This window comes from Sciurus carolinensis, chromosome 2 (genome assembly GCF_902686445.1).
Source record: "Sciurus carolinensis chromosome 2, mSciCar1.2, whole genome shotgun sequence".
Taxonomy (NCBI): domain Eukaryota; kingdom Metazoa; phylum Chordata; class Mammalia; order Rodentia; family Sciuridae; genus Sciurus; species Sciurus carolinensis.
Window position 1 is genome coordinate 53,008,723 of NC_062214.1, and position 18,274 is coordinate 53,026,996.

At 37.2% G+C, this 18,274-nt stretch overlaps 1 protein-coding gene across 1 annotated transcript in view; it reads left to right on the forward strand.

Annotated features, from left to right (window-relative positions):
- The first annotated feature begins 6,577 nt into the window (after positions 1-6,577).
- Positions 6,578-18,274, forward strand: part of Btbd1 (BTB domain containing 1) — a 34,102-nt gene continuing 22,405 nt past the window's right edge. The window contains 3 exon segments of the mRNA XM_047541019.1: positions 6,578-7,088; positions 13,594-13,616; positions 13,619-13,749. Of these exon segments, the coding sequence (XP_047396975.1) occupies positions 6,706-7,088; positions 13,594-13,616; positions 13,619-13,749 (537 nt within the window). The 5' untranslated portion in view covers positions 6,578-6,705.

Genomic DNA, 18,274 nt, shown 5'->3' on the forward strand with positions numbered 1-18,274 from the left:
CACTAGAAAACATTCCAAAATTGTTTATCTATGAAAAGATAATTAATACTTCTAGGCAGTAACTTAATAAAAATAGATTTTGTTTTCTGATTTTGTGCTGTGTTATTTTTCAACTTTGGAAAAAGGTGTGATTTGTTATGATGTTTTCTAATTATAAATAATCTCCTAATTTTTCTAATCATTTCAAATATTCAGAAAAGTCTAAAAGAATTGTGCAATGAAAACCCATATGCCTCAATTTTCTATCTAATTTTGCATTCTTTCTCTTCTCTTTTCTTTTTTCTCCCTGTTTTTGTGGTACTGGGGATTGAACCCAGAACCTTACCATTTGCTAAGCAAGCACTCTACCTCTGAGTTACATACTCAGCCCCACATTCTTTTTCTTGATAGTCTCCCCACCCCATTGTGTAAGCGTCAGACCCATAAAATCTGGATATAGTTATTATTATTATTATTATAAAATACTAACTTTTCAGATGAGAAAATTAAATAAAGGGCAAGGCAATGTTGGTTAATACCTTGTCATATAGTTAGGAAGTGCTGAAACTAAACAGTCTATAAACTATAATACCCTATTATATTTTGTATTATTTCAGCTTTACAGTTCATTTTAATTTTTTGTGGTACTGTTAATTTGGTTTTCTTTAATCTGCCTTTTTCACTAAACAACACATCTTAAGGAGTTATCCGTACCAGTACATACAATACTGCCTCATTCTTTTATTGGGCCAAATAGTGTTCTACTAAGTGAATATACCACAATTTAACCAGTTCTCTCCTAATGGATATTCCAATATTTTATTATCACAAGTAAATAAAATAAAATGCAATGATATCCATGTACTTAGTCATTTTCACAAATACATGAATATATTTGAATAGACTACATGCTTAAGAAGGAAACTATTGTGTCAAAGAATTTATGGAGATATCTTTTTGATAATTGAGTCAAGATGTCTATATTTGAGATAATTGCCATTGCCATTTCTTTTGCACTGAACTACTGTGAATCACTTGAATAAATTGTACTTAATTGTGGTTAATTGTATTTTTAATTAGAACTAAATTTGGCTCTCTGTTATTTTGATATTTTCATATTATATTCATATGCAAGATTAGCTGATAGTTTACTTTCTGTCAACTATCTTGGTCAGGTTTTGATATTAGAGTTAGCATCAGAATATGAATTTGGAAGTTCATCACCTAAGCTTGCAACAGATTTTTTAGAGTCTACTCTTTGAATACTCTGGAAGCATTCCACACCAAAACTGCTTGGCATAGAAGAATTTCCACAACATATTAAGTGGGAAAAAGCAAGTTTCAGAAAAATGTATACTATGATATCATTTTTATTTTTTAAAAAATCATATTTAGATGTGTGTGTGTGCATTTAGTAGTTTTAGCACCTACATTTAACACTATGATCCATTTTGAGCACATTTTTGTATATGAGATGAGATAGAGGACTACCTTCATGCTTTTACATACTGCTATTCAGTGGACCTAGCACCATTTGTTGAAAAGACTATTCTTCCCCCATTGAATGGTCTTGGTAACTTTGTTGAAAATAAACTGACTATAGATTTTTGAATTTATTTTAGCGCTCTCAATTGTATTGAATTATTTATCTACCTGCTATATTTTGGAACTGGAATGTCCCCCAATGGTCCATGTGTTAAAGGTCTGTGGTGCAAACAGGAAGTGGTGGAACCTTTAGTAGATGGGGCTTAATGAACGGTTTTAGGTCATTCAGGATATTTCCTCAAAGGGAATTATGAGGCCCTGATCTTTTACTCTTTCTCTTTCATTCCTGCCACAAGGTGAATAGATTTGCTCCCTCATATGGGGTAGTGAAAGCTTGTTAACACTCTATCAAGACCTACTGTCTTAATTACTATGGCTTTGTAGTAAATTTTGAAATTAGAATGTATGAATAAATCTTCCAACTTCTTTCTTCTTTTTCAATATTATTTTTGGTATTTGGGGTCCTTTACATTTCCATGTGAATTTTATGATCAGTTTATCAGTTTCTGCAAAAGACTGACTAAGATTTTGATAAGGACTGTGTAGAATCTGCAGATCAATTTGGAGAGATTGCCAACTCAATCTTATGAAGTCTTCTGACCCAGAAATATGATGTATCTTCCTATTTTTAGGATTAATCCCTCTTGATCATTGTGTCTAATACTTTTGGTATGTTAGTATAAGGTTTCCTAGTATTTTGTTCAGGATTTTTGCATCTATATTCACCAGGGTATTGATCTGTAGTTTTTTTCTCTTGTAATGTATTGTCTAGTTTTGGTCTCCTGATGTTTAATTTTTTTTTCTTTTTCTGCAATGTGGGGGATTGAACCCAGGGCTCCACACATGCTAGGTAAATGCTCTACTACTGAGTCTCGATCTCACTTTTGAAGGGTATTTTACTGAATTCTAGGTTGGCAGATTTTTATTTTCTTTTCACTTATTTGGGCTTAGGACTTGTAGAACTCCTTGAATTTGTAATTTGATGTATTTCATCAGTTTTAGAATATGTCTAACAAGTATTTCTTCAAAGACTGTTCTGTCTCATTCCCTATTCTCCTTCTATGACTCCATTATACCTGTATTAGTTCTTTTCATTTTGTCTCATAATTAACAGACATATGTTCTTTTCTGTATTTTCTATCTTTCTTTTTCTCCTTGTTTTTCAATTTGGACACCTTATACTGACCAGTCTTCCTATAGTAATACTCTGTTCTGCTGTGTCTAATTTGCTATTTGTTTATTAATCTGTTACAGTACTTTTCAAGTCAAAAATCTTCATCTGAACATTTTTCACAGATTCTAGTTCTTTGGTAAAATTCTTCATCTTGTAAGATTAATAGTCTATTTTCTGTCAAAGTTAAACCTGTAGTTTGAGTTTCCTAATATATAACAAAAATGTGTTTGCTGTAATATTTCCCTTTGAACTCACTCTTCCCGTGATAACACCTATAATGTAATGGTGATCCAATCATAGCCCTTTTCCTTGCCCTCTCCAATTTTAAATTTGTCAATCAGGAGTACTGTAACTCCTAGCTGCTCCTATCAGATCAAGGGTCAGTGCTGCATCAGGGATAAAAACCTGGGTGGACTTCCTGCCCAGTATGCTTGCTTGCCAAATTTTTGGTAGCACACCATTCTGCAGAAGTAAAATTTGCCTTACCAAGTAACTTTTGAGTACATGTCTGATCTCTTGTAGTATCCCACTATTTCTAACAATCCTCCTGTGTTCCTTATCATATGAATCATAGTTATTTTAAAGTTTTTACCTGGGGTGCGAATGGGAAGGATGGTAGATTGAGACAGACATTATTAAAAAAAAAATTAAAGGACAAAGTTAAGAGTTACAGAAAGTCTCTATATAAATTTTAAATGTACAAAAAGTCTTTATTTGATAAATCTGATCATCTGAATCATTCAGAACAAATTCTATTGTTCTTTTTCTCCCTTCCTCTCATTTCCAGCATGACTCATATTTTTAATTTTTTCCTGACAACACTATAGAAGAAAAAATGTGGAGTCTCTGGTTGGGCATGGTGGCACATACTTGTAATCCTGGCACCTGGGGAGGCTGAAGCAGGAAGATTACAAGTTTGAGGCCAGCCTCTGCGACTTAACTTTTGCCTGTCTCAAAATAAAAACAAGAAAATAAAAAAGGGCTGGGGGGCAGGGGAGGTATCTCAGCTGGTAGAGTGCTTGCCTTGCAAGCACAAGGCCCTGAGTTCGATCCCCAGTACCGCAAAAAAAACGGCTGGGGATGTAGATCATTGGTAGAGGGCCCCTGGGTTCAATCCCCAGTGCTGGAGGAAAAAAAGTAGAGTCTGGATGATATATTTCTCTTTAAACAGATCACCTTAAACCTGTCAAGGACTGGTTTTAAGCTATTTCATTTTTCATTTTGTTCTTACAACTAGTATATAACCCTTCTAGGGCATGCCTATGGTGTTTCAGTCAAAAGTTCTTTGTATTTACCAAGGCTCCTCCATCTTCCTGGAGTTTGAACTCTATAGCCTCTGTTAGTGCAGCACATCCAAAGGCTTACTTACCTTTTAGTCTCTTAGCTACTGTGGCTTCTCTCTGTATGTGTACAGTATAGAGAAGATGTCCAGTAGCATGGAGTGAATTTATCTACAGATTTTTAGGTTTACTTCTCTGCAGTTCCTTCCTTTCCAGTACTTTTTTCCTCAGCTATTTTGGCAACCTCATCCTGTGTCTCCTTAGTCCTTTCTGCTTGGGAAGTAAGCAAAAAATTAGAAGATGCCCTCAGAGAAAGAAATCTCTCATACTTTCCTTCTGTGAGGTATCCTACTCCCTCAAGTCTCACCTGTATTCATTATTCTATAATGGGACATACATTCCCCTTGACCAAACTTTAGTCAGGCTCTTCTTGTTATGGGGTGCAACTTAAGAACAGACCAATCACCACTGAGAAGTCCAAATTTCAGAGTCTTTATTAAGCTGGCTGGCTGTCTCACACAGTACCCCAAACTATGGCTATTGGGAGAACAGCCCCGACCATAGGGTTGTAGGGGTTCTTATACCAAAAATCACATCAATCATAAGTATCTGTTGCTATGATTCAAAATTACAAACTAACACCATGAGATCATCAACAGAGGGGGAAGTGGGTCAAAATGACCCTTACCTAGGTACAAACTAAAGAATAGTTACTAATATCCACACAACTACCATTCACATGGTACACTGTTTAGGAGCAATAGGAATCAAAAGAGAGTAATTTTTTATTACATAAGAATTGTCATTTTGTGTTGCTAAACATGTCACACTAAGAAACTGATGATGGGGACAGAGGTGGGGTGTTCCCATGGGAGAAGCTAAGCAATCATTAACTGGTACAGAGGTGGGGTGTTCCCATGGGAGAAGTTCATTTCCTACATAACATGGAATCTCAGAGCAAATGGAGTCTGTCTGGCCTATAACATTCCCATGGAACCAGATCTGTCAGCCCATCACATTCTGAACCTTCTTCTCAACTAGGCTTTGACCTTGGTCCCTGTCCTCTTTGGTTTGCCCAACCCAATCTTAGCAAGAATCCTGCTAACTCAGTTTAGCAAGAATGTCCCCATCCCTCTTACATTCCCTAAGTAATTTTCCTCCACTGACCCCCTCACTTCATTTTTTGTATATAAATCCCCAGCTGTATTTGTATTTGTGTTTGCTATATTCAGAACTGAGCCGGGTTCTTTCTCCCCATTGCAACGTCTTGAAGTCTTACTATTTTAACAAGTATTAATTTTTTTCTTTAACAGTGCCTTCAAACAGTTGTTTATATATTTTTTTCTTCCTCCACTTCCTCTTCCTTCTTTCTGCAGTTGTAGAGTACTACGAATTGAACCCAGGGGCACTTCACCACTGAGCTGCATACCCAGTCCTTTTTATTTTTTATTTTTTTAATTTTGAGACAGGGTCTCACTAAGTTGCCAAGGCTGACTTCCAATCCTCCTGCCTCAGCCTCCTGAGTAGCTGGGATTACAGATATGTGCCACTGTGTCCAGCTCTCTATTTTTTTCTAACTTCTTGCTGTTTTGTTTTGTTTGGTATTAGGGATTGAACCAAGGGTACTTTACCATTAAGCCACATCTCCAGCCCCTTTTTTTTTTAAATTTGAAATTTTGAGACAGGGTCTCATTAAGTTGCTTAGGGCCTTTTTAAATTGCTGAGGTTGGCCTTGAACTTGCAATCCGTCTGCCTCAGCCTCCCAAATTGCTGAGATTACAGGCATGCACCACCAAGCCTGGCTATGGTTGTTTTTGGTGTAAGAGTAATATATAAGTTGCTATATTATGGTTGAAAACTGGTTTTTGAGTCATCAATGGATGCTGAAAACACTGACAGGATTTGGGTGAAACTCAGTCTCCAAATATCAAATATCAAATATCATGGATTACTTATTAATTACATAGGACTCAAATATCTGCCCTCCATTGATCTTCAGGTCAGGCTTAGGTACAGTCTGAAAACAAGTGCTAGAAGAGGATTTTTAGCAGGAGGGTCTTCAGCTACAGGGATGGAAGTTAGAGGAAATGATTCTCACGCTGGGGAGTACAGACCAGAAGAGCCCAGAAGGGGAAAAGGCCTGCAAACCACGGGAGAAGTCACTGGGGTTCCAAGCCTCCAGCTCTGCTTCTGGGTTTTCCACAGGAGTGGCAGTCATCTGCAGTGGTGACCAGGCCATGACTGTGAGGAGTCATCATGTCCCCTCCTCACATGCTCCCTTGGCGATGTCCTAGTCCCCCTCCGCTTCCAGGAGAAAAATTCTCCGAGGGAAAGGCCTGGGGACCTGTCCTCAGCACAGATTCTTCCACCTGTTGATTTCGCAGGACGCAGGAGGAGGCCACGCTGGTGGGCTTGGGCCTGATCGCAACCGCCCACAGAAGCTCCACCTCCGCGAGCGCGGGGCTAGAGTGCGCTTAGAGTCTGGTCCTACCGCAGACAGTCGCAGTTGCCGCTAGCACCAGCTCGGGCGACGGCGCGCCTGGGTCTCTCCGGCAGCGGGAACGCGCCTGCTGCAGGGGAGGGCCGCGCGCCGCGGGGTGGGGGTAGGGGCGCCTGAGCCGGAAGCGCCTCTCCGGAAGGCAGGGGGCGGTGCCGGCCTAGGGCGGCTGGACGATGGCGGCGGCGCAGCGGGAGCTCTCCGCTTAGCTCGGAGCTGCGCAGAGCAGGATGGCCGCGATGGGGCCGGCCGCAGCAGGAGACCAGGTCCCGGGCGCCGAGGCGGAGCCGGGCGCCTCGCCGCCGCCGCCCCTAGGGCCCCTGCTTCCTCTGCAGCGGGAGCCGCTATACAACTGGCAGGCGACCAAGGCGTCGCTAAAGGAGCGCTTCGCCTTCCTCTTCAACTCGGAGCTGCTGAGCGACGTGCGCTTCGTACTCGGCAAGGGCCGCGGCGCAGCCGCCGCCGGGGGCCCGCAGCGCATTCCCGCACACCGATTCGTGCTGGCGGCCGGCAGTGCAGTCTTCGACGCCATGTTCAACGGCGGCATGGCTACCACGTCGGCCGAGATCGAGCTGCCGGACGTGGAACCTGCTGCCTTCCTGGCGTTGCTTAGGTGAGTGGCAGAGGCGACGGGCGGGCTGCACCCCAGCTGCTGTGCCCCGGAGGTCGGAGTCATACCGCAAGCCGGGCGGCATCTGCCGGTTGTGGGAGTAGATGTGGGTGTCTGTTTCCACCAGCGTGCGTCCTACCGTTGAAGGCGTCGGCGCATTCCAGTTGACCTAAGTTGGGAGTAGTAGAGGATGGTCAGAGTAGAGGATGGTGAGGTTGTTCTTATTGCTTACTGGCAAGATTTATATTTTTGTTCACTTTTTAAAAAATATTTTTTAGTTGCAGATGGACACAATACCTTTGTTTTATTTATTTACTTTTATGTGCTGCTGAGGATCGAACTCAGTGCCTTATACAGTACCACTGAGCCACAATCCCAGCCCCATGTTCGCTTTTTAAAAAGTTATTGCTTAACGTATTAGTCGTCAAGTCTAAGGAAAGTGAATAATCGAAACAAATACATGTGTTTACTTGCCGTGTGTTTCTGCACAAGAGGTCACGTTTGCTCAAAAACGAATTTCGCCCTTGGTATATATTTGCTTCCTTTTAATATTTGAGGATAGTAGAGTCGCATATGATTGATTTGTTTAGTGGAAGGGAATAATGGTTCGGCATTAATTAGCTTTTATCACAACAGTTCTGTTAGGTAGGTGTAGGTATTTTCCCCAATTTTACAAACAAGATTGAGGCCCAGAAAAGTCAAGTAACTAGTCCAAGGTAATGGAGCCAACTCACACAGAAGACCATGTGTGTTTCATTATACGAAGAGGTTTTTGGCTGCCTGAGTAGAATGTGTTGTTTTTAAAGTAGCAGAATCTTGAGCCATACTGAATCAGAAACATACAGGTCATTAGAACAGAATAGAGTCCACAAAGGCTCACCAATCGGGAATATCAATAGGAAATAGAAAATAAAGTTCAAACAATCAGAAATGAATGCTATAAGTCCTATTAAATGACTGAAAGGATTTTTAATTAGAAAAGACAAGTACAACTTATTAAAAAAAAAGTTTAACCTCAGTGAATAAGGAAGTGCAATTTAAAACTATGAGATACTTTTTCCTTTCTTTTTTTTTTTTTTTTTTTTTTTAAAGATAATTTCTGATGAGCACTTTCTGACAAAGATGGGGTAAAAATCCTTTTGTAAAACAGTTTGGCGCTAGATTTTCTTTCCATACTCAGGAGGCATCAAAGTATTTTTAAAATTCTGTACAAAACCTTTATAGTAGTGTTATGTTTTTAGATATTTTTTGTTGTAAATGGACATGATACCTTTATTTTATTTGTTTTTATGTGGTGCTTAGGATCGAACCCAGTGCCTCACACTTGCTTGCTACCACCAAACTAGAGCCCCAGCCCAGTAGTGTTATTTATAATAATGAGGAAGAAGTCAACGGTAGGGAGAGGTTTGGTAAACATTATATTCCACTCAATGGAATATGATGCAGTCACTAAATTTGACACTTGTAAAAACCAGGTAATAATACGACAAATGTTTATGTTAAATAGCATTTGGGAATTTTGTGCAATGTAATTACAACTGTAAAAAAAAAACAGGCAAATATACCTAAAGACAAGGATAAATGGAAACACCAAGATGATGGTATTTTTCCCCTTCTTTCTTTTTGTTTACCATATTTTCTTCAATATTCAGTTGTATTTATTGGGCGGCACAATTCAGCAGCAAGATCTAGGTCATTTTGGTTTGAAATTGACCATTCAATTTTCTGGATTAGAAGTGTTTTTCAAAATTATCTGTGGGCTACCTGCATTGTAATATGTAGGACTTATTATTAAATTGGAGATTATTTCCTCTCCTTACAGTATTAATTTTGGAGATGAGACCTTGAGAACATTTTTAATATTCTCCCTAAGTGACTGAATTTGAGAACTATCAATCTAAAAATATCATTAGTTACCCTTTTCTTAGAAAAGTGTTGAGGGGCTGGGGAGATAGCTCAGTCAATAGAGTGCTTGTCTTGTAAGCACAAGGCCCTGGGTTCGATCCCCAGTACCCCCCCCCCCAAAAAAAAAAAAAAAGTGTTGAGATTGCTAGGACAGAATGTAGAGTAAAAAATGTATGTTCATATTTTTATTGAAGGTGCTAATCAGTCCTATCCCATCATTGGAAATAAGTTGCTTTTATAGTCCTCGTAAATATAGCACAATGCAGTTCATTTCTCAGTTTCTATTTTTGGTGTTTTCATCCTTTAGTTTCCAGTCATTGTTCTATTCTGAAATTGATACCTAGACTGTTTTTTCTTGTTGTTTTGTTTGCTTTGGTTTTCTGTGCTGGAAATTGAACCTAGGCCGATTTTTAAACTTAGTTCTTGGCTGACTGAAGCATAGATGCTGTATTTACCTAATACAGCAAGTACTACCTCTACTAGTACTTGAATTGTAAAAGCAGGGTAGCTGGGCAAATTTTTATTGCTTTTATAATTTTAATTAGTTAACATTGAAGACTTATAAACTTAGGTTTGAAGCCATTTAAAAAGCAGCTCACTTTGAACTCTCTGCTTTTAAATGATATTCTTTGTTCATTTGACCATTGCTATATGCCTCCGTGTGCCAGTCACCCACCGTTTTTGGTTTTGGGATATAGCAGTAAAGAATACCATCATGAAGCTTGTAATCTAGTACAGGGAAACTAGGATATAATATGTCAAATACTGATGAATGTTTTGAAGTAATATGATCAAGCCATGAGGGAAGAAGTATTCTAAGCATCTAAGCAAGATAAAGAATGTTTTAGGTCCTGAGTTTCTCCTGTTGGATGAACTGCAAGAGTAAACCAGTGTGATTCGAGCAGAATGAGAGGGAAGTAATAGAAGACAAACTTTAAAAAAAAAAAAAAAAATGACAGGATCACGCAGGGCTTTTAGTTTCATCTATGCGTGATGAAATGTGGAAGGATTTGACTAGGGGTGTGGTGTGATCTGATTTACATGTTTTAAAACTCATTTTTACAATGATTTGGAGATTAGACCATAGGGGGAGTAAAATAAGAAGCAGTGGGGTGAATTAAAAGGTTTTTACAGTAGTCCATCAAGAGAAGGTGGCAAGTTATACAGGATAGGTAGCAATGGTTGTGATAAGTGATCAAATTCCGAATATAGTTTAAAGAGAGAACCAAGAGGACTTCCAAGACATCCAAGTAGGAATGTAGAATAGACAAATATGAATATGGAGTTAAGGGAAGAGCTTCTCAGTGAACATAAATTTGAAAGTTAAGAATGAATGGTGTTTAAATGATTGGACCAAATGAGATTACATAGGGAACGGATATAGATTGTGAAGAGAGATACAAGAATGAACACTGGTATCTTCCAGTGTGTGTGGAGATGTAACCGCAGAAAAGGAGTATAAAATGAAATAGGCAGCTTGTTAGTGGAATCCTGAAGGTCAAGTTGAAGATAATGTTTAAGAAAGAGGGAGTAGAAAACTAGGTCAACTATGCTAAGTGGCCAGCTATGTAAAATATTGTTGTGAGTTGGGTAAAATGACATTAAATTGATTATTAGTTTTTTATTTATATATATATATATATGTATTTTAGTTGCAGATGGACAGATACCTTTATTTATCTATATGTATGTGGTACTGAGGATCGAACTCAGTGCCTCACATGTGCCAGGTGAGTGCTCTACCACTGAGCCACAACCCCAGCCCTGATTATTAGTTTCGATGAGAGGGTAACTGTGAATAACCCTGTGGAGTGTTTTTGGCTGAATAAAGTAGGTTGGGGAGAAAATGGGAGATTACAGCTAATATAATTGATCCTGTCATTTTGTTGCAAAGGGGAGCAGCGAAATGGAGGGATGACTAGAAGGGGGTAACTTCCTTAGGATGGTATCCTTAGCAGAAGCTTCTTTTCTCCCATTAATTCATGGCATAGCTCCAGACTTTTAAGTTTCAACTGGACCTTCACAAAGGGATGTCTGGTTTCTATGCAGATGGACCTGTCTTTAATAAAAATATCTTTGTTAATAAGTCCTTACTCATTTACATTCCTATGTGCCTTACGTGGACTCATGTTTCAGACCGGTCTTTTGAGACAGTCTTGCTTAGTATTATCTCCTGAATTGGTCAGCTTTTGCCATAATCATGTTATAAAGAATCCCAAAACTTGGGTGCTTAAAAAAACTAATTTATTCTTATTTCTGATTCTGTGGGTCATCTGGGAAGTGACTTGTGGGCCTGACTCCCAGTTGTAGTTTGGTTCCATTTTGTTGTACAGACTTCTCATCCTTTTCAAGACTTAACTCTCTCCATTCATACTATTAACAATTATCTTTCTAATTTGCAAATAAATGTTATGGTTCCTCTGAATATTTCAGTGATTATTTCTGCCCGTAGGGTGAAGTTTAAACACTTTAGCAGGTACTCAAAACCTTTGTGGTTTGTTCTCTGTCTCCAACCCCATCTACTCAATCCTGATTCCTGGTGGCCTTTTTCTTGCTTTAATGCCTGCCTTAGAAAAGGGCTTCTTCCTACTTTGCAGTCTTTTGCTTAAATCTCCACTTTTAATTACTACAGATAATCTTCAAGGTTTCCTTTTTTTTTTTTTTTTTTTTTAATTTTGAATCAGTTCTTCTACCCAGAGGCAGAATCATGCACTAGCTCATCTAATCTCTTATGCCATGTTTTGGTTTATGTTATTGTGGATTAAATCACTCCAATGCCTAGTGTCTTAAACAACGGTTTTATTATCTTCACAGTAATGTGGGTTGACTGGGATACCTGGGTGGTTTGTTTGGCATCTCTTTATGGTCTCATGTATTTGTACCAGCTAGCAACAGGACCTGGTTGCCTGAAGGTATGACTCAGATTCTGGAATGACTGAGCCTTTTCCCCTTTCCTTATAATCTCAGATCCTCTCTAGGAGCCTTTTCCAGCTGGTCTCTTCAACAGGGTAGCTTGATTTCTTGGCTGATGATTCCCAAGAACACAAATCAGGAGCTTCTAGATATCCTTGAATTGTAGGCCCCAAACTGTCACAGAGCCACATTCCATTGATTAAAGGGAGCCATGCTATGCTTATGCAGATTCATTATGAGACAATCTAAGAGTGAAGTAATGGAAGGTATGATTTATTGGGGAGTATCTTAAGAGATTAGTTATGTATTGTATCTAATGGATACTTGTGTTATCATTATGGTATTATTTTTTAATCATATCATTGGTAAGCTTATAAGCTGTCTTATCCATATTTTTATCTCTAGGACCTATCACATGCCTTTATATGTAGTCCTCAATAAAAGTTTTTGAGTTATAATACAGATGTTCTTATACATGTCTTGCAACTTTTTCCTTATATGAAATCAGTTTTCGTCTCACTAACCTTTTTAAAACCTTTAATTAGATTAAATGTAACCTAAATTTTATCTTTTAGAGACCCATCTTGGAGAGAAAACAGGGATAGTTTGATATAGTCATTTATCTTTGTTCTTATCCTTAGAAGTTATATATGAGAGCTTAAGTGATATTTTAAAATACAAAGAATTGTGGTAATGTTATGTTTAGTTTTAAAATCTTGGCTTATTTTAAAACTATATGAGTAAAATATGAATCACAGAGACTTGTTTTGTTTTGTTTTGTTATTACCAATATTGAACCCAGGGACCCAGAGGCACTTAACCACCAAGCCACATCCCCAACCCTCTTACATATTTTTGTTAGAGACAGGATCTTGCTGAGTTGCTTAGGGTCTTGCTAAGTTGCTGAGGCTGACTTTGAACTTGTGATCCTCCTGTCTCAACCTCCCAAGCTGTTGGGATTACATGTGTGTACCACCATGCCCAACTGATTCTTAGATTTTATTTTAATATATATATTTCAGTTGTAAATGGACACAATACCTTTATTTTATTTATTTATTTTTATGCGGTGCTAATGATAGAACCCAGTGCCTCACATGTACTAGGAAAGTGTTCTACCATTGAGGTAAAACCCCAGCCTGATTTTTGGATTTTTTAGGTAACTTTTTTTTTTTTTTTTTTTTTTTTTTACTAGAAATGAAATGTTTTCCCTGTCAGTGTTACATAGCAAGACTGAATTCTCTAGTCAGTTAACATGTATTTATTGAAACTTAAACATGTACCCATACTATGCCTGTCATAGAAAAACATATAAGAAAAAGAGTTCCTTTTCTTCTGACCTTAGCTATCTGTAGATTTACAGATGCAGATTTATCTCCCCTTCGATGGAGGAGAGAGAAATGAACCACTTTTATTCCAGGTAGCTATGGGATGCTAAAACTAATCTCATGATCTTCACTTACCTTAGTTTTCTCTATAAAATGGAGACACTTCCTACTCTCAGGATTGAGTATGAACAAAATGAGATGGTGTATGTGCAAATGCCTAAGAGGCTGCAGAATCTTAAATAAACTTCAGATTTTCAATTTGCTCTTTATCTTTTAATATATTCCTCAAAGGTTTATCTCTGATTGATTGCTTATCTACAATAGTGCTGATCATCTCTACAAATGTCCTAATTGCTTTCCAGATTCCTATATTCAGATGAAGTTCAATTGGCCCAGAAACAGTTATGACCACTCTTTATACTGCTAAGAAATATGCAGTCCCAGCCTTGGAAGCACATTGTGTGGAATTTCTCACCAAGCATCTTAGAGCAGATAATGCCTTTATGTTACTTACTCAGGTAAGTAAATGTAACTAAAGTCTGTGTCATTATAGCTTAAAAATTGAATATAAGCATAATCACATGTGAATATTTAGTATTTCCTGAAAAGTTAATTCCAGATCATTATTTTAAAGTGTATGTATATTTTTATAATATCTTTCAGGGGAATATATCAGATTAATACAGTTTTAAACTAGACATACATATTAATACAATACCAAATAATGTAAAAAAAACCAAAGCCTTATACAAGTGGGGTGTAATAACTAAAGGTTAGATGGCGATTTAGGATTGGAGTTGGAATTAAGATCCATTGTTGTGCCAGATGTCGTGGCCCTACCTACAGTCCCAGAGGCTTGAGAGGCTAAGGCAGAAGGATCTCGAATTCAAAACCAGCCTCAGCAAAAGCAAGATGCTAAGCAAGTCAGTGAGACCCTGTCTCTAAATAAAATACAAAAACAGAGTTAGGGATGTAACTCATTGAGCGCCCCTGAGTTCCATCTATTCTCCCCCCCCCCCCCCCCCCCCAAAAAAAATCCATTGTTGTTCCTGCTGTGGTTGAAAAAAATGATGCCATGGAATTTTCTGGACATCTTTGTTCTTGGTTTTGCTGGATTTGAAATAAAGATCAAATATTTCAGTTCTTAAAAGATTGACTATCTTTGTACTTGATTTTTGGAAGCTTTCTGGCCCATTCCTGGGGGTGTTAGAATTTTAGGTTTATATGAAATAGTCTTTCATGTTTTACAGTTTTCATAAAGTACAGTATTCATACAAAAAGTTCACATATTTTAAGTATATAGCGTAATTGTTTTTTACAGTCTGAACATACCTATGGAAACATTTAACCAGTCCTTAACAGTTTACTTAGCATTTGTTAAATGCCTATGATCTGAATTTCAAATTTTAGATAGTTTTTCTTTTTAGACAGTGTTGTAATGCTCTTGTATGAATTTTTTAAATATTTTTAGTTTAGATGGATACCTTTATTTTATTTATTTATTTATTTATTTATTTATTTATTTATTTTTCGTTTGATGACTCTGAATTCCTTTAATGTCCTGGTCATTGTGTGAAGTATGTTTCTTCCATAGGTGTGATGAGCGTGCATGTTCATGTCCCTCCTCTGAGGAACTTCTCAGTCTTCCCAGACACAGTAACTCGCTTCTCTTTAACACAAGCGCTCCTCTGCTTCCATCACTTCTCTCCTGAATGACAGCAATTATTTCTTGCAGCTCTCACTACATGCACTTGAATCCATGAACTCTGGCTACCACTTTCCCCGTTCATTTCTCCTCTTTATGTGTATCTGCTTTCTTCTCTTCTGACTCCTCAGCCTTGAAAGGAATCACACGGAGACATGAGCCAAAGCCAAATGCCGGAGCAGTTCCCTATTTTTTTATTTAATTTTATGTGGTACTGAGGATTGAACCCAGTGCCTCACACATGCTAGGCAAGCGCTCTCACGTGGGCCACAATCACAGCCCTTTGTGAATTGTTTTTAAAGTTCTGAGTAATATTGAATCCTGTTGGATGTGTGACGCATACCTCTAGTCCTGGTATTTGAAAGGCTAAGGAGGGAGAATCCTTTGAGCTCGGAAGTTTGAGACCAGTTTGGGCAACACAGTGGGACCCCCTCCTTAAAACAAAACAAATATAATCCCTGGAAATAATCACTGATGACCTCTAGCTCAACTCTCATTTTACAAATGGGGAAAACTGAAACCTGGACCAACTAACTGCCTGTCCAAAGTCTTATAGCAGGTGAAGCTAGAGTTCAGAGTTCACATTTCAGCTCAGTGTTTATTCTGTCCTATAGGAAACATAATGTTTTGAAAAAAATCTCTCTCATTAAGTATTTCTTTATAGAAGAAAGAAGCATGCTGATGTCACCTCTTTTGGACATTATTTCAGAACTCCATCTATGCCAGACACTAAGCTAATAGTTATTGTAGTAGTAATAGTATAATAGCAAAGTGTATAGGGTGATGATTGTGTATAGGCTCCTTTCTCAGTATTCTTTATACAGTTAGTTCATTTAGTCCTTACAATAACTGTGACCTGTAGGTGTTCGAACTAAAGGTTTTCTAATTATCACTGTTTTATAGGTAAAGAAATCAAGTTGTAGAAAGGGGAAATAACTTGACCAAAGTCATGTAACTAAAAAGCTATCTCCTTTTTTTTTTTTTTTTTTTTTTTTTATTTATGAAAAAAGTCTAGTAAGTTAATTGATATTCATAAGCATCACAAGGTTATTGTTCAAGGGGTTTAATGTATATGGAGAAGGTCACTTAGCTACTTTACATTTTAAGTTCAGTTATGCAACTGAGACATAAACAAACTGAACTTTGGCAATTAAATGCAGATTTCGGGGTTCAGTAGGTCTAGATGATGAGGTATGAGAATCTGCATTTCTAATAGGCTTTCAGATGATACAAGTGTTTCTGGTCACTTCGAATGGGCAAGGGTTATTTAATAGACATCACTAAGAAGGAACTTTTCAGTATCTTAATGGCCTGAGAACCCAATATTATGTCAAAATTTTTACTCGTGGGATCACGTGAACTTACTGCTCCTGCCAAGTGAGTTAATTTCACTGAGCATATTCATTTAATTGAGACTGTCTATGGAAGCTTCACTCTAAAACAGTGCCAGTATGTGGTACCAGATGATGTATATAGAGAAAAACACTTTTTTATGAAGTGTTATCAGAGATAATACTGAAGTAAATTTGAGAAAGTATATTTTACTCTAACAGTGGTAGATTTTGTAAGAAACTTAATATTGCCTGTGTAATATAAGGAGTGACTGACAGTTGCTATCCTGAATAATATAATTTTTGCAAATAATTTTTTTCCTAGATTGAAAGATTAATTTTTATATTTTTAACTGAAATATAGTTGATTTGGTCAGAAAGTTTATTATAAGCAGTTTATTATAAGCAGTTGATCTGCTTGTAGTAAACTTTCACTTCATCATAATGTACTATTCCATACTTTAAAAATGCATAGGGTTGGGGTTGTAGTTCAGTGGTAGAGCACTTAGGCCTAGTATGTGTGAGGCACTGGGTTCGATTCTCAACACCACAAACTGGATCCTCTAGCAGAAGGGAAAAGTGTTATAAAAAATAATCACAGAGTTAAGTGAAAACCTGAAATGCAGCCAGAGGACTGGATAAAAATATTGTATTAATGTTAAATTTACCAAAGCTAATTACTAGGTTTTGTAAGAGAATATTCTTGTTCTTAGGAATTTAAGGCTAAAGGGCTATGGTTTCTTCAGATTCTCAAATGGTTCAGCCTGTGTTGTTGTGTAGGGAAAGAGAAAATAAAGCCAAGCAAAATCCTAGATGCTAGATACATGTTTAGGTAAATCTGGATAAAGGATATATAGGCGTTTGTATTATCCTTGCAACTTTTTTATAAATTTTAAGTTCCAAGTTAAAAATATTAAAAGAAAATAACATGACATAGTTACTATTTTATTAATATAGATTTAGAGCTCAAATTTATTAGCAGTTTGACAAAGCAAATCAGTATAAACAGGTTCAAGAGGAGAATTTGCAAACATTTCCTATAATTTTTAAAAAGTTCTGGGACTGGGGTTGTGGCTCAGTGGTAGAGCACTTGCTAGCGTGTATGAGGTGTATTGGGTTTGATTCTCAGTACTGCTATTAGATAAGTAAATAAAATAAAGGTCCATCAGCCACTAATAAAAATATTTTTTTAAAATGTTTTGATGTAGGGACTGGGGTTGTGGCTCAGGTAGAGCTTGCCTAGCATGTGTGAAACACTGGGTTCAATTCTTAGCACCTCATATAACTAAATAAATAAAGATCCATCGGCAACTAGAAAAAATTTTTTAAAAAGTCTTATGTAAAATATTTACATAATGTAAGTTAAAGTTTTAATACAAAGTACTTTTAAAACGATATACAAATTTTTACCCTTTACTAAAAATATATGTAATTAAAAAATAAATCCAACATGTGCTTGCTTCAGCAGCACATATACTAAAATTAGAATAATATAGAGATTAGCATGACCCTGCATATGCACTTCACTTCATGAAGTGTTAAGATAATAAGTAAGGAAATCCAATGTGTTTAATGTTCTTTTCTCGCATAAATCACAAGATACCTGTTTGATTTAGAGATTTTTATCAATTGCTCAGTAGTATCTGAATTATTGAATCCTTTAAAATGAATTTTACTTTAAAATTAAGTAAAGAGCCAACAGTCATGCCAAATAATGGGTGTCATTTATAGTGTGGTTAATTGGTGGTATTCTCAGAAGATTTTTGCATGACTGCTCCTGAATATTTCTGCATTTGATGTTTGTATGCTATTAAATGTAAACATAACTGACCCTAGGTCTGAGTGAAAGCTTGGTCCTTGGCATGCCTATTGTGGTATATTCTTTTCAGTGTTGGCTTTTTAAAAATCTCATTTGACTTTGACTACTAATCCTTCGGCTTTTAAATAATTACTTTTTAAAATTTTTTGAGGTACAATGTGCAAACTGGTAAAGCACATATTATAAGC